Raw genomic sequence first — 13,673 nt, forward strand, 5'->3', positions numbered from 1 at the left:
TTTGGATTAATGAAGACTTGCTTAACAACTCAACACTGAACACATTTTTAAGCCATCTAAAGTGGTTTGGCAAGAACACCTTCACAAGCAAGGTGCTCCCACAAAGAAATGTCAAACCTCTATTGGAAAGCATAAAATGCATAAAAAGGCAGGAAAATAGGAACTTTACAACAGGTTTGTGTCTTGCCTATAGATGTGCAAACTTTCATTCCGAACAAGTTGCCCTCAGGAATAAATATTCTACTTAAAGAAATGATGTATTGTTTTTGGAGCTTAATTCTACAATATTTCTGGGCAAGTTTTTTGTATTTCCAGAATATAAAAGATCAAGGTCTTTTTAGGTTTGGAAAACTCACAGCTGTTCTTGTTAGATCAGGCTGGCTTCTATTTTCTTGTAGGGCTACTATCAACACAATTGTTTACTAGATTGTAATGACAGAAGCTATAATTTAAAGGAAGGCAAACTCAAGGAATAACACAAAGATAATGGGCTAGCACAGGTAAAATAAACAGTTGTTTCTCTTGAAGAATTTTTACTGCTGTTAAGAAGTTACCAGAAGGAAAAGCACTTGAAGTTTAGTGGGATCAGCACTTAAACTGATTCTCATTACACTATTTATAATAACTTTGTACAGATAATTAAATTTGGTTCATCAAATTATGTCTTATTCTTCTGAGAATTACATACAAGAGAATTTCTGATTTCAGTGTATCAGTTTTAATCCTTTGCTTATCTGAAAGAGATTTGCAATCCTCCATGATGGAATTGGAGAAAAAAAGACATTTATTGAATTTTCAATACACCTTCATTATTCTAAAAAACCCCTCATCGATCATAAAGACTGGTCATTTTAATTCCAATTTCAGATGATTCTGATGATAAATACCATAACTTTAGTAAATTAATAAAAATATCTAATAGAATAAGAAGTACCTAGCTGTGACCAGGTAGAAAGAGTACAAATTACTTAAGATCCTCTAAATCCCAGTTATTTCACAATCTGAACCGAGTCGTAGGTGAAGCTATTAGCATGTTCCTTATTTACTTATATTTATAGTTTTCTAAGAGAAAGACTGACTGAGAAATTCTGGGGAAATTCTCTATGTGTAAACCCTAAAACTTCAATAACAGAAGGCTACACTTTTTATTTGGAGAGTTCTTCAAGTAGACAATGATCCCCAAATGTTGTCTTAGCATCTAATTCCTTCTAGGAGCCAGATACTTATAAAGAACCCTGGTCTGGCATAACATTAATGACTGAAATTTGAAACCTTGCACTGCTTGACTGGCTTGCTGAATGAAACTGAACTACTTGCTATATAACATAACACTCAATAATCAAGAGCATTTTGTGATTGGTCCCCAGGGAAAACATCTGAAACTAGTATTTCTTTCAAAGAGCCAAGCAGTTTATGTTGATTCCATGTAAACTAATGACTTCAAAGATGGAAAAAACTCCCATCAAAAAGAATTACTCCAGTCAAGGAAGTTTTCATTTACCTCAAAACAGGAGAAAAATAACAGAAGGAAAGAAAAGGGGGTTTTGTTTTGTTTTAGAAAGACATGTGTAGCTTCTGTGAAAACACGGGTAGAATGACAGTGATGATTCCTGCAAGATGTAAAGATAAAAATCCTGTGATAATTAAGTTACCAAATAGAAGGATTTTCCCGGATCCTGCAGAATTCTTTGCTTACAGGGGCCAGAAATTTTCAGGACTGATTTTTCAAGGGAATGCCTTGGCCTTGCAAGGTTGATCAAAAAGATGTGAAAAAATTCAGCACTAGAAAGCCTGTAGTTTTATCTAGCTACTTTTAAAAACAGCCAGTGAAGAAGGTAATCTGTAGTCTTAAACTTCCACTGAGAGGGGCTTGGGAAGGAGAGCTTCCAAGCCTTAAATAAACCCACTTAAAACCAACAGAAAGGATATGCTTATTGCAGAGGAACAATATACTGTGCAGGTCAGGAAGGCAACCATTTATGCTGTGAACTAGGAAATAGTTTAAAACAATTTACTTGTGTTCCTTGATTGTTGATGTCCACAAAATCACTCCATTCATTTACTAATTCATCGGATGACATCACTTTCAGAAGAATGCTGGGCAACAAATCTCTTGTTTTGCAATCTGGGTAGCTGGAGACTTGATGGTAAAGTTCATGATGAACTGAACATTCAGCCGGAATCTTTCTACAATAAACTTCAAACTTTGGTGTATCTGAAATTTTATAAAATATGTAAGATTAGCGCTTTCTAAAACCCCTATTAAATCAAAACTCACCTATGCTTATACAAACTAGGAAGTTTCTGCCTGAAATGTTACCAATAAATAAAAATATTACTTTTCTATTGGTTGGAATTTTATGTGTTCATGTTTTTTTCCTTTTCTTTTTAATGTCATTAAGCTTTACATGAATAATGTTCCACTGATCATTACATTAACATACTATAACTGGAATTTTGGCAGCATGTTTTGTGTTACATTTGCAAATCTGAGGAGATTTAAATGTTTCATAGCATTGAACTGATGTCAGTAAAACTCCACTGCCTACTAGCTTCCTACAGCCACGTCACCTTGACAGCTGGAACCAGGGAGACCCAAAAGCCTGGAGCCATGCAAGTTCATACTCCTGACCTCACGATTAGCTCCACTAGCTTCCAGGCTTCGGTATCTTCCAGAGGCTCTCACTTTGAGATAGACCTTTATGAGGGCATCAGGTTCTTGTTGTAATCAAAATACATAGTGAACTCAACTTTGTATTTGAGATACAGTAAAATAATTTATACTACAACAGTGCACTGTTTCTAATTACTGCATACTACCTACCTTTGAAGTTCTCTTTTACAAGCAATGGAACGGAGCACCTATTGTGGATAATTATACGAGGACTAGGATCTTCTGCAAGTGTTAGGTATGTCACGCCAAGATGCTCTTGATAAGTCAGTGCTATAGCTCTAAAAGAGAAGCAGATATATTTGATTATGCATGTTTTAAATGAAATCTTTACTCCGGACAATTAAAAACATTCAAAACTAGCATTCTTTATGATCAAGTTCCAATTTCACAGGTATTTATATACATTTAGGCAAGTACATACCTCCACTGAGAATTATATTTAAACAGAAGAACACGCGGAAATAGCACGAAAAACAACATTAGAGAAGAAATCACTTCATAGAGACTACTTATGAGTTAAACTGAGCATGTGTGTTTGCAAGATGAGAGCCCTAGCCAGCAGAGATTTATATTAAATTAAAAACATGAAATTGTAGGCCCAAATTTTCAACACAAATCTTTAAAATTTTCCAGAAGCTTTTCACACGCGTACTTCTCTGATACACATGAAAGATATTTTTAACAAACACATAAATTTGTAACTGACTGCTCCCCTGGAATGATCCACCATGCTATCGCTCTTTCACACATTAATGTTATGGATCATCACTACATAAATTTCCAAAATGAAAAGAAATTAATTTAGTTCTACTCATTAGCTACATAAAATGTCTTCACACATAAACACAAATGCTTTTTTTTCCTTGTGCAGATTTATTGGCTATTTCTTAAAAACTTCACCTCATGGTGATTTTAAAAATCCAAACAGTCTGAAAATTTGATTAGGAACATGAGATCCTTTATGCCTGTTTCAGAATTATAAGGAATCCTTTCCTTGTTCTTTCCATTTTAAATTTTTTTTTAATCTGTGTGAGAATCTGTAGTATCCACAATGATACCTCTTAGACTCTGAAGAGGAACTTTATGAGGGTTTGAATGATATCAAGCACTTCAGGCAAGAGAAAGGTCATATGGCTGGTAATATATACTGATGCAGCTCCTCTAATTTCAGCCGATTGTTTCTTGTTTATACCATCATAAGCATGAATAGATTCAGATATCAGGTCTGAGAATTAAAGTTGGGTATCTGACAAGTCATTGGACTGCTATTTTTAACTAGCTGGATGCATTTGTTTGTAAGTGGAATGCACATTTGGATATTTCAAGCTTTAAAACTTGGAAATCTTTCCTTGTTGTAGTCTCAAAATATTTTCGTCTCTTTTTTGCTTTTCCTGTTTATCCTCTTATTATTATTACTAAAATATATTTTTACCTTTTATAAACAAAACCTAAATTTTTGTATTGTATTATTTCACACTGTCCTTGAACTCTTAAATTGTTACCCACAAATTAAAAAACCCCATAATTTCTAATATAAACTTTTCATGCTCCTATTTTGTACGCAAGTAAAAAAATAGCAGTCCATACATTATAAAATTGTACAACTTGTACATGGTCATAACATTAAACCATTTACAATAAAAGCATCAAAACCATCAAAAGATTACAATTTTTAAATTAAAGGAAGGCTTGCCTTTACATATGGGGGGCATGTGTTACTCTGACTTTTGCATTAATCTCTCATGGTTTGTTACTAGCTGAGGCTTTACAGTAAGAAGCAAAGTTGATAATTCATGACTGTTCAGCATACAGTACCTGGTACAAAATCCACTGTCACTACAAACCCCTGTGGGCACCGCCACGCTCTGTCTAGGAAACTCCTGTTTAATGACAGCTGGTAAGCTCCACAGCTCACACCTGCCAGTGCAGCCGCCTGGACTGAAAGTCAGCAGCAGGCGTTTTTCTGTAAGAGGCGCCCCTGAAGTTAAGGGACTGGTGTCCGACATCAGGTCCCAGCAGGGCACAGCGCTCAGCGTCTCGCTGGGGGGTGCCCCAGCTGGACTGACGCTGAACACCGTGCTGTCTGAGGAGTGGAAGGCCTGGAAGGAAAAAAAGATGGTGGTAGCATGACACGTTGGTTAATTCATATTGGTCTTGCACAGACCGGTCTCAAGTAGCCAAATGACCACAACTAACTGAAGGTTGCGCTAAGTCCATTCCATTAAAAGCTATTTGGCCAAATTCTGTCTTCAGGTATATTTATGCAGTTAACTGGGCACAGTTATCTAAAGTCCAAAGTCTACTCTCAGCTGCACAACACTATCTGGTCTTATTCAACGTATTCATCAATGACCTGAATAAGGGGACAGAGTCTACCCTCAGCAGCTTTGCTGATGATACTAAACTGGGAGGAGTGGTCAGCACACCAGAAGGCTGTGCTGCCATTCAGCGAGATCTCAACAGACTAGGGAGTCTGGCAGAGAGGAACAAAATGAAATTCAACAAGGGCAAGTGTAGGGTCCTGCACCTAGGGAGGAATAACCCCAGGCACCACTACAGGTTAGGGGCTGACCTGCTGGGAAGCAGTGCTGCAGAGAAGGACCTGGGACTTCTGGTGGACAACAAGCTCTCCATGAGCCAGCAGTGTGCCCTCGTGGCCAAGAAGGCCAATGGTATCCTGGGGTGTATTAAGAAGAGTGCGGCCACCAGGTCGAGAGAGGTTATCTTCCCCCTCTACTCTGCCCTGGTCAGGCCACATCTGGAGTTCTGTGTCCAGTTCTGGGCTCTGCAGTTCAAGAAAGACAGGGAACTACTGGAGAGAGTCCAGCGGAGGGCTACAAAGATGATGGGGGGACTGCAGCATCTCTCGTATGAGGAAAGGCTGAGAGAGCTGGGTCTGTTTAGCCTGGAGAAGAGAAGGGGGATCTGATCAACGCTTATAAATATCTAAAGGGCAGGTGTCAAAAGGATGGGGCCAGACTCTTTCCAGTGGTGCCCAGTGACAGGACAAGGGACAACAGGCACAAACTGGAACACAGGAAGTTCCATCTCCATATGAGGAAAAACTTCTTCACTTTGAGGGTGACAGAGCACTGGAATAGGTTGCCCAGAGAGGCTGTGGAGTCTCCTTCTCCAGAGATATTCAAAACCCACCTGGACGTAATCCGGTGCAACCTGCTAGATGATCTCCAGAGGTCCCTTCTAACCCCTACCATTCTGTGATTCTACGATTATGTGATAACTCTACCAAAAGCAACAGTCACATCACTGTAACATAAGTGTGAGAAGAAAATCCATTCATAGAGATAAAACTAAGAGTGGATTTTAGCCTCAACATTCTTCCAATTCCCTATCCCATAAGACTGGCACAAAATGCACAACGCACAAATGTAGATACTGATGTGAAGAAAACTAATGCAGAAGGAAACCAATACAGAAATAGGGAACTTTAAAATTTTGTTTATCTGCCAACTCCTCTAGCAAGTTTGACCCTGAGAATTCTTTCCACATATTTTACTATAAATGTAATCTTCAATAAATATGTATAAATGGTTGATTAAAATATATTGACCATGCATACATTTTGGTTCCTGTAAGCTAGTCCTTAAATATACTGTGCAATTATTAGAAAACTGATATTCACGATTTGATGCAGTTCGCTGAAATACATAAACTTTGGGCACGTCTCTAGTTCTGCAGCTTTGTTCAGATAACTGGAATCTTCCCAAAAGGATAACAAAAAGTTTTCAGCCTGCCAGGCCAATATACCTCTTTTACACGCGAAGTCAGTAAAAATTCTGAGAACAATTTCAACAGCTACTACGGATTACGCTGCCTATTTTACAGAAATGGCCATTAGTGCCTGAACAGATGGAGAACAGGCAGAACTAATTCTGCAATGTGTAAGAATCTCCTGCTTTGCACAGATTTCTGATGACAGTTAATTACTGGAGTTGAATTTACCCAGGATTCTGTATTTTTAATTAAAATGATATAAAATACTTTAGCATTATTATATCTAAAGCTTTCTGTTCAAGCTCTGCTATATGCAGTTGAGACCATACAAATCTAAACACCCATGTACCGCAGATGACAAACAAAACCAGTATCCACCGTGCTTTACCTCTTCTCCTGAGTAGGGTTTGGAAATAGAAAGCTGTGGCATATAATAGATTTGATATGATGTATCATTGATTATTGTTGTCTTATCTTCTATTTGTAGAATTTGTATACCTTGTCGAACCATTGAAGAAATGCAGAATTGACACAACTGTAAGATAATAAAAGCAATGATGAGGTCACACACAAAACCACAAAAGGTATTGAAGTACAGTGACAGAACTGCCATTTTCTTTTTAACTGCGGAAATACTGTCTATATTCATGCACTTTGTAACTGGAGCCACATGACATGCTTTTGAAGTTGCACCTGTCAATTTTTTTTAATTTTTTTTCCAAAATCTGTCAATTGTTTTCCAAACGAGATTGAGAATTCCTTAATTCTTTTTCCAGGAGATATTGTATTATCTTGAATACTTGGGCAGAATGTTTTTGGCGATCTAATTCTTTAAATTATACTTCATACGTTGTTTATACTCTCATTATGTTTTATATGTATTAATATAATTAGGGAGGAGCTTTCACACTGCATACATTTGATAGTTTTCACCTGCTATATGACTTTGTTTTTAAATGAAAAAGTTATAAATCACAGTTCTTCTAACCTTTTGATGACCCGGAAAAGCGCCAAGTTTTATTTCAGCTTCAACAAAACCTTCTTCATCCAACGTTACTACTTCCCCATTATCGGCATCCTTCCATTTTGGGGAGGTCACATTATGAACCAGTTTAATTGCCACTGATTTGTGCACAGTATTAGTGTTTGCCCAGTATATTCCAACCTGAAAAGCTTCCTGCAAGTGAAAAATGACCAATTATCACTTCTTGACAATTTGATACACTTCTACTAGAGTTAAACACAGTTTCCAGTATGAAGTCAATCTCATTTCCTCCCTTTTTCCCTCTTTCTATGTGGTACAAGGATAGATGAAACCACAGTTCTGGATATGGGACTGATCTTCATGGTGGAATCAAGACTACAGTCTATACTGAGACATGTTAATAGGCAGACCTTTTGTTTATTAACAGATGTACATGGGAGGGGGAAAGACATCAAAATAAACATGAAGTATCAGATGGCACAATTGGAATTGACAAGCTGCTGTGTCAAATTATTTTAGTTGTTTCAAAAATAAAGAATATTGGGGTTGTAATAAAAAAGCATATGCATGGGCAAGCTAAAGATCCATTACCCAAAACTCTGAATTCATCCTAAAGAATCTTCCTCATTTGTAATTCACCCTATCTGATTATCAAACCTTTCTTGGTAGCGCATAAGCTATGAAACAACTTGACCTAAACCACTGTCAAACCAAACATGCCTTCCAAACTGTCAGCTTTGCTACTGTGGTCAACACACTTCTCAAGTTAGAGGTCAGCTGTCTGTATTTGGCCTTTATAGCAATTTACTTGGGCTGCTACATTATGTCCACCTTGCAGATTCATTGGCTGAACTGGGAGGAAGGAGAAAAGGCTGCTGAATCAGATGGCGTGCAGGTCTTCTTCCTACAGTGTCTTACAGACAATTTGTAACTGCATCCTCACACATTGCTATCATCTATGTCATGCTACCCACTTGGTGACTCAGTCTGCGTGGAAAATTTCTATTGTTATTTCTACTCCTCATCATATCACTACAGACACAGTGACTGGAAAGTGGAAATCATTTGGATTAATAACCATTCGTCAGAATCAGAATGCTTAGCAGAACTGCGCCTGTGAATGGCAACGTTACCTTGAAGTTGGGAGGTATAATGACTTTCCCAGTAGGTACTTGAAGAACAATCTTCTCTCCTTCAAACAGCCAGAGGTCCCACTTGGACTGATTGATAAGCAAAGCCCAGGGCAGGAGTTCTATCAGCAGAGTTGTAACACACGGTTTCCACACTGACAGCTTTACCCGCATTGGGCTATCCCACTGGGAGAGTTGTTCATTGCTGTTCAAAAACAAATAAACAAAAAGATAAAGTCAAAGGAAAAATGAATTAAAGATTACAAATGTAATTTTCAGAAATTTGCAGGGCTTTTCTGGTTTTGAAAGAGAAAAACAATCTCCTCTTACCTTATCATTCTGGAACACGCTAAGATGCTGTCAGACAGATCTAGCTACGTGTAGGCTATAAAGATGTATTTTTAACCACATAAGCTCAACCTAAATTTGGTCAATTAAAGCAACACCTTGACAGAACTACCACTATCCTTCAGAACTAAGTCACACTACTCTGACTTTTGCAGTCATAAAATCACATTTCCTTTTTTTTTCAGCAACTCCTCCTACAGGAACTCGCTGTTTCTGTACTGAAACAAACAGCTACTGAATAAACAACAGCCTCTAGAGCTGCAGTAAAGAAGGTGCCTTCACAGAAAAATAGTTTCATTTTTTTAATCCTTGCTAATGCAATCTTCTCAGTGTAATCAAGGGCAGTCCCTAGGCTGACCTCAATTTTTTCCCACCTGCAACAGATTCTGCAGCTTACATACAGGAATCATGTAATTACTGAAAACATATTCGATGTTGATCACATATATATAGTCTTCTTGAACGTGATTTCAGTTTATTTGAAAAGGCAATGCGACAACCATGAAGAAGGTTTAGCAAAGAATTACCTGTCTGAATCCTTCCTACTATATGGCCATACAGGCTGGGGAGGATTAGCGGTGCCATAGAACTCGGACAGTATTTGGTTGACATTGCCACCTGGATGGGATTTAGTCGCTATCTGTTTAATCAGCGTGGTTGAGATAGGGACTGCGCACTCTGATGGATCATCTTCCTCCCTGTCATTGAAAACAGATTCAGTCACTGACACAACAAGATCAAGCATTAGTAGCACTAACATTTTCTTCAATGAAGCCTTCCAAGCTTACTCTGCAGTAGGAACACTCTCAGGGTAATCGTGGATGAATCAAGTTATGTCTAACAAGTTCCTGAGCATTAACTGACATGCATGAATTTGTCATGACACTGTAATGACCTTTGTGTCTGAGACCCTAGAAACTCTTCAGTATTCTCAAAAAACATTTCAAGATAATTTAGGAGTTTACTTTTCAAAATACAAAAACAATGTCAATGTGCTTAGGAGAGTTATACCAAATTTAATATTTCCTATAATATCATTTCAGGCCACGTATGCTTGTTCTGTTGTACCTCCTCTACCTATGCCATACTGTTGGAAAAAATGCACCAGAAGGTAAAGTGTAGATTACTCCTTCTTTCCCGTACAAATGAACCATTTTCAAGGAAACGACTATTTTACCTGGCTTGAAATGTCAAGTGATGCGTAAGATCAGGTTCTATATTTTGCAGTGCTTTCTCCTGTCCTTTCCCTGGAATCACTTGTGTTTCCTTCAGTCCCAGACTTCTTTTCTCTAAATGTATGATAATTGGGTCTGGAAGATGGCTCCTTACAATGAAAAGAGGGCTGAAAACAATCTACAAAAAGAAAAGAATATACCAATGCAAGGCTAATTTTATTCCAGTATTACAACTGTTGAAACAAGCTATTAATAAATCTTTAAAGTGGGTCATTCTGCCCTTAATTTATTATATGACGTCAGGCATAAACATTCAGATTTCAGAGATATTAAATGTACTTACTAATCGTTGCTGCACATGAGAATTGGGCTCTAAAGTCAAAATTGTACACCACACATATGTAATTGAACTCTTTGAAGATGGTACCTGTATGCAGAGAGATCAGCAGCATTACACTAAAATTATTTCAGGATGATCAACATTTCACCATATCAAATAGAAGTCTACATGCAAAGTCCTCAGTTCTCTCAGACATTTTTAATGTTATATTCCATATATCTATTTCTAATCATACCTGAATGACAGTGCTGTGTTCTGTATGTTTAGAACTTAGACATACGTCTCGGGACCAGTCTTCATCTCCTGTAGCTTTCACACTCAGCTCAGTGAGCTCATTGTTTTCTAGAACATATGAAGGCAACTTCTGCTTGGCTGCAAGGCAGTTGATGTGTTCTTTAACAATGGCCTGTCCATCCTGACTAATGTAATGCTGAACCACTTTCAGTTCAATGCTTTCGGAAAGGTAACTACAGACTGTCTGTCTTCCACAGATTAGGATCTAAAACACACAAAAATATGCAGCTCATATATAAACAATTGTGGAAAAAAAAGTCAAAATTGAATTACAGAGTGAAAACCTGTACAAGAATAATCTCCTTATTATAGGTTTTCCCAAGCACTCCTGAAGGCAGTGAATGGTAAAACATTATTTTTATTGGCCAAATGTATGTGCAATTTCATAGAAACCTAGGCATTAAAATGCTTAAAATATAGCTAAGGCAGTATCCGGGCTTGAAAGAAACATGTAACATATCCACTTTTGTTCCCACTGAACTCAGCAGTGCTGCCCATGGCTGACATAGCTCTGGGCTGGATTTTGAGAGTACTGTGATGGTGTTCGAATGCTCAGCCCTTTCTGAGCAGACACCGTGAGGTTCCCATCACAATCCAGTGATCCAGATCTTTTGATATCTTTGCTGTTTTAAAGCTTATCATTACATGAAACGGCCATACCATATTTCTGTATTTAAGTGCACTCACCTAGAAAACGACCGAATTAGAGTCAGAGTTGTTGCTGTCCATCACACATGAATTGTTCATTATAGAACATGTATCTGACTTTATTCTAAGGAACAGCATTCCATGTGTATCCCTGCTAAAACCATCTTCATTTGCTTTTCGTTAATGAGGGCGCACATCATAGCTACAACCTACCAAGCAAAATCTCAGCAGGGCTTTCAGCGATGCCAAGCACTGTTCTTGTCTGATCAGCTGTATTTCTGTTGTGCAACATAAGGTGCCCTGCCATATCCATGAGCTGAACATGCTATGTCCACCACACGCTCTGGCTTCTGCCAATGCAGGCAGAATGACTGCAGTGTTATTACAGATCTCTTTACAAAGACAGTACGTGAAAAGTTACTACAAAGCAGCCCATTTTCAAATGTTAATTTGGTCATTACTTCTTTCTCTTTTAACAATACAAAGGTCTGAATTACAACCCAGAATAAGATATGAGCAGTTTCTTAAAAAAAAAATAATTCTGCTTCTCAAGAGCTTAAAAAATGCAAGGAATTGTGTAACTTAGCATTGTCAGAACTTACAAACCATGCAAAGGGATGCTTACTGCAACATGTAAAATATGTGGTGGTAACTGAGCTTTTAAATGCTAAGATCCATACCAAAGTGAAGAGTTGTAAAAACTCTCAAAAATGCCCCCAGAAGACTGTTTTTTGCAGATCCCAGTAGAAGAGAATAAATAATCAAGTGGCTAATTTGTGAATAGATAACAGTTTAAATTACTGATGTTATTTTTTCTGAACTGGCTCAAATACTTACTTGTTTTTGCACTCCACTGAGCTGCTGAACCTTGATAATAAGTGATGCTGTCCGGCCCTTGTACTGAATGGTACGAATAAAGGTCCCTGTATTGTCCACACTGAATGGTTCAGACCACCGCCAGTTTCCCCAGCCTTCAATACAGATGTGTAACAGCTGGAAAGAAAGCAATTACTACTTCAATACATAACTGGGAAAAAAAAAGCGCCTTGCAGTAGGATAGGAATTCCCATGACAGATAAATATTCTTGGTTTTAAAACTCAGCAATGCAAAGCACACCAGTTCTCTGAATGATCCACTCATTCTGTGATTTCAGATACAAACAGAAGAATCCACAATACCGTAAGATGGCTCTGCATCATGCATTTCTACAAATTACCTGCTTTAACAGTGTATTTAGGATGGTAAAAATCCAGCACACAACTGTTCAGAAAAAAGGGTATGTAGACTAGAGAGCATAAAACAGGAAATAAGAGATTTTCTTTACTGCCCTTAAAATTGTTCTAGAAATCCACCCTCTTTATTACCAGCAAGGTGATATGGAACACAGGTCCAGGCCAGATTTTTGGCCTTCAGAATAAGACAGAAAATTACAAATACCCTTCCCTTCAAAATAAAGAAGGATGCAAATCTATTTGTATGTATACTTGTACAGCTCATGTATATATGTGTGTTAAATGTAGAACTTACCATATTGCTGAGACATGGGAAACATTTTATTTCTTACACAAATGTGGTGGCAAGTTCAAACTTGACTGCATGAGAAGAAATTTAACTGCATAATTATACTCCCTGTGTGATTTATTCCGGAAAAGGAGTGGCTTTTTTTCCAGTTTAACTTAAATCACTTCCAGAGCAATATAGTCTTTCATCATTTGAAGAGCCTTTCATCCATTTACCCACCATACGGACTTACCTCTATCCCATGGAGATTCTTTAAGCCAGAGTAGTGAAAATTGGTACTGTTCCATGTAGGTCAATGAAGTTACATAAATTTACGCCAGCTGAAGATCTGGCTATTTAGCTCTGTATAGAACTTTTGTGGCTGTGCAAACTTAAGGATGTGAGTTATATACAAGGGATCAAAGCAATAAGCATTCTGGGTAAAATTTATTCTTTGCAGAGGGCCAGCACAGAGCTTAAGCATCACTTAAGTCCTTTAAAACAGTTATATAAAGGCCTTGTGGGAATTCTCTCTTGAGGGTTGAATTTCACTCTGATTTTGGACATCTGTCATTAATTAATTTAAGTAATTGAGAACAGGATCAGGCCCAAAGTTTGATTATTTACACTAGCAAAAATTGAAACTTGTAAATATTATGTTCTCCCATGATTTGTTTCCAGAAAGAGAGAGCACTGGCCAGGGGGCTGGCCAGTTGGACTTAGCGAAGGGCTGGATGTTGGGTTTTTTCATTGTTTTAAGAAACAACCGCAGCAACAACTTTCAAAGATATTACAACTCAGTAGCCTGTTTGCAATTTGTGGTATCCTCAGCACAAGTTACAC

The 13,673-nt window shown here is 37.8% G+C and overlaps 1 protein-coding gene across 6 annotated transcripts in view; it reads right to left on the minus strand.

The window, feature by feature from the left end:
• VPS13B (vacuolar protein sorting 13 homolog B) overlaps nucleotides 1–13,673 on the minus strand; it is a 486,160-nt gene that overhangs the window by 30,090 nt on the left and 442,397 nt on the right. For all 6 annotated transcript variants that reach the window (XM_075743649.1, XM_075743646.1, XM_075743650.1 and 3 more), the window contains 11 exons: nucleotides 12,167–12,322; nucleotides 10,623–10,886; nucleotides 10,391–10,474; nucleotides 10,050–10,225; nucleotides 9,400–9,570; nucleotides 8,528–8,729; nucleotides 7,398–7,586; nucleotides 6,798–6,944; nucleotides 4,490–4,773; nucleotides 2,825–2,952; nucleotides 2,016–2,215 (listed from right to left, as the gene is read on the minus strand). In XM_075743649.1, coding sequence (XP_075599764.1) covers nucleotides 2,016–2,215; nucleotides 2,825–2,952; nucleotides 4,490–4,773; nucleotides 6,798–6,944; nucleotides 7,398–7,586; nucleotides 8,528–8,729; nucleotides 9,400–9,570; nucleotides 10,050–10,225; nucleotides 10,391–10,474; nucleotides 10,623–10,886; nucleotides 12,167–12,322 — 2,001 coding nt within the window. The remainder of the gene's footprint in view (nucleotides 1–2,015; nucleotides 2,216–2,824; nucleotides 2,953–4,489; nucleotides 4,774–6,797; nucleotides 6,945–7,397; nucleotides 7,587–8,527; nucleotides 8,730–9,399; nucleotides 9,571–10,049; nucleotides 10,226–10,390; nucleotides 10,475–10,622; nucleotides 10,887–12,166; nucleotides 12,323–13,673) is intronic.

This window comes from Balearica regulorum, chromosome 2 (genome assembly GCF_011004875.1).
Source record: "Balearica regulorum gibbericeps isolate bBalReg1 chromosome 2, bBalReg1.pri, whole genome shotgun sequence".
Taxonomy (NCBI): Eukaryota; Metazoa; Chordata; class Aves; order Gruiformes; family Gruidae; genus Balearica; species Balearica regulorum.